This window comes from Hordeum vulgare, chromosome 5H, assembly GCF_904849725.1.
Source record: "Hordeum vulgare subsp. vulgare chromosome 5H, MorexV3_pseudomolecules_assembly, whole genome shotgun sequence".
Lineage (NCBI taxonomy): Eukaryota > Viridiplantae > Streptophyta > Magnoliopsida > Poales > Poaceae > Hordeum > Hordeum vulgare.
The window spans coordinates 587,080,731-587,083,323 of NC_058522.1; the positions used below are offsets into that span (position 1 = coordinate 587,080,731).

Genomic DNA, 2,593 nt, shown 5'->3' on the forward strand with positions numbered 1-2,593 from the left:
GTGTATTTATGGAATATAGATGGATGGGATGAGATCCCAAATGCAATATATCCTTGTGTATTCTACGGACACTCATCATTCGGATGTCCATGAGCAAGCTATGTTATATTAATGAATCTGTGGATGAGATCCACGTTAGATGTTAGATGTTATGTTGCGTTAATTAATCTATGGATGAGATCGATCTTGGATATCCAGGATCAAGTTGTATTGCATTAAGGAATCTATGGAAGTTAGATGTGTATTACTACGAGAAGATCTAAAATGAGCATCAATGTATTTGTGGAACATATATAGAGAGCCTTAAAAGGATGAGGTCCAAAATGAGCACCAATATATACTTGTGTATTCTATGGACAGCCATCATTTGGATATCCATGATCAAGCTATGTTACATTAATGAATGTATGGAAGCTACTTGTGTATTAGTAAGAGATGATCACCAATCGTATTTGTGAATATAAAGGGCATTAATTATTACCGGGAGGTGCAAACTGTGCACATATTGGACACTAATTAAAATGTGTATCCATGATCAAATGGAATACCGCATTTATGAATTCTCACTGTGCGCACTATAAATACAGCCCAACCTCATGAACACCTCCATCCATCCACACCCTTCCTTATCCATCCATTTCACTCCATCTGCCTCTGCTTCAGTAGAATTCAAGGCTTCTATCTATCTATCCTTGTAGCAATGGCAACAATGGCGTCGACCTCCATCGTCTTATCCGTGATCGTCTTCCTCCTCCTTTTGAGTGCCATCACTAGTCAAGCCGACGGCTCTGGCGGTGGCAAACCTAAGGCGACAGGGCTCATAGTGGAAGCGTGCAAGAACGCCTCGGACAAGAACGAAAACATGGGTGTCACACAGGAATTCTGTTTGTCGACCCTCCAGTCAGACAATCGGAGTGCCGAGGCCAAAGACCTCCCTGGCTTGTTGTTCGTGTCCCTCGACATCCTTAAGGGCCGTGTCATTGATGCTGGCGTCAAGGTGAAGAAAATGCTGCAAAATGCTAAGAAAGGCACGGTAACGATGTATGCTCTGAATATTTGTGAGGTGGAATATGAGAAGATGGTGAGCAGGCTCAACATCTGCCAAGCCGTGATTAAGGATGACAAGGAGGGGGGCCTGCTGTCCTTCCGTCGGCTGTACCACTGTGTGTATATGACCGACTACAATATCCAAGAGTGCGGATTTGAGCTTCCAAATGTGCGAGGGGCGGAGGCGGTGCTCAGTCAAAACGATGGACTGCACATTGAGCTCAACCTCAACACCTGCTTGGTTGCACTATATTATGATGTCAAGTAGAGTACGTATTAATTAGATTACTACTACTGTATGATGTTAATTTGCTTTTAATTATCTGCCAACGAGAAAAGATGTACTCTTATTTGAGATAATAAAATAATCATAACGTTTGTTGTGGTGTGGCACAAATTTTACTACGCCTACTCATTTTTGGCTTACCCATGCATGGTTGTGGACAGGAGCCTCGTTTATAGAACCAAGTACTTCCTCCGTTCCTAAATATAAAACCTTTTAGATATTACACTATAGACTAGATATCGGAGCAAAATGAATGAATCTATATCCTAAAATATGACTACATACATTCGTATGTGGTTCATAATGGAATTTCTAAAAGGTCTTATATTTAGAAACGGAGGGAGTATTCGACAAGGGATACGGAACGGATTTTCAGCGCATATCTGTATTAATACGGAACGGAGTTTCTCAATTTGATCCATCTATCTATATGGATTGTACGCATCATGCACACGGTACGCAGACGGACCAACAAGTTGCATGTGTGTTAACTGAAGGCAAATGTCCCCATAGCCTATATATATTGAGCCGGCTCTACATTTTCTTTCGAGACGTCTGAGCCGGCTCTAGCTAGGTCAATGGCCGATGATGCGGCCTCCTTTTAACTGGGCCGGCTCACATTTAGCCATCTGCTTATCTGTGCCAGCATATAGCTAGTTTAACCAAAGTGTGTAGGGATTCAAGTTGGGAATGGATCGACCCGGACCTGACCTTGGATTTGGCCTGATGACCCCAAGGTTAATATGCGAGGCCATAGATCGATCCATTTCATTAGAATTTCCTGACCTCAGTGATTCATTGGATAGACGAGTCCGATCCAAAATTCAGCATTTTTTACACACGGTTGGTGTCCTCGTGTATTACTCATCCCGTCTTGGTTTTTTCTTGATTTTTTTAAATCATCCTGTCCGCACACAAATGAGCTGATGTACACGTCATTGGATGCCTCATTACAGGAAATAATTAGCCATAGTGCACTGGCCGAGGCAATATGCCTATATGTATGCATGCTTGCTGTGCAATATGTCTATATGTATGCATGCATTTGTTCGTGCGTCCTTGGTTCAGAACTTCGGATGATATACCACGAGGATATTAAATGGCCTCACGTACTGATCCATTTAAACGATATGTATATGCATGCTTGTTGTCCTGTGTCTCATTGGTTCAGATGGGTCGACCCGTCTGACCCATCGGGTCGCATGGTGCCGGCTCCACTCACCCATATATGATTCAAAGTCAATCCACCTAACCCATTGG

The 2,593-nt window shown here is 42.7% G+C and overlaps 1 protein-coding gene across 1 annotated transcript; it reads left to right on the forward strand.

The window, feature by feature from the left end:
* Positions 1–618: 618 nt before the first annotated feature.
* Positions 619–1,449, forward strand: LOC123399727. Its single transcript, XM_045094114.1, has one exon. The coding sequence runs from the start codon at positions 701–703 to the stop codon at positions 1,313–1,315; it is 615 nt and encodes a 204-aa protein (XP_044950049.1). The 5' UTR covers positions 619–700; the 3' UTR covers positions 1,316–1,449.
* Positions 1,450–2,593: the final 1,144 nt, after the last annotated feature.

Excerpts from the sequence above, each read along its gene's own strand:
- LOC123399727 (XM_045094114.1), top strand. The coding sequence starts at position 701 with ATGGCAACAATGGCGTCGACCTCCATCGTCTTATCCGTGATCGTCTTC.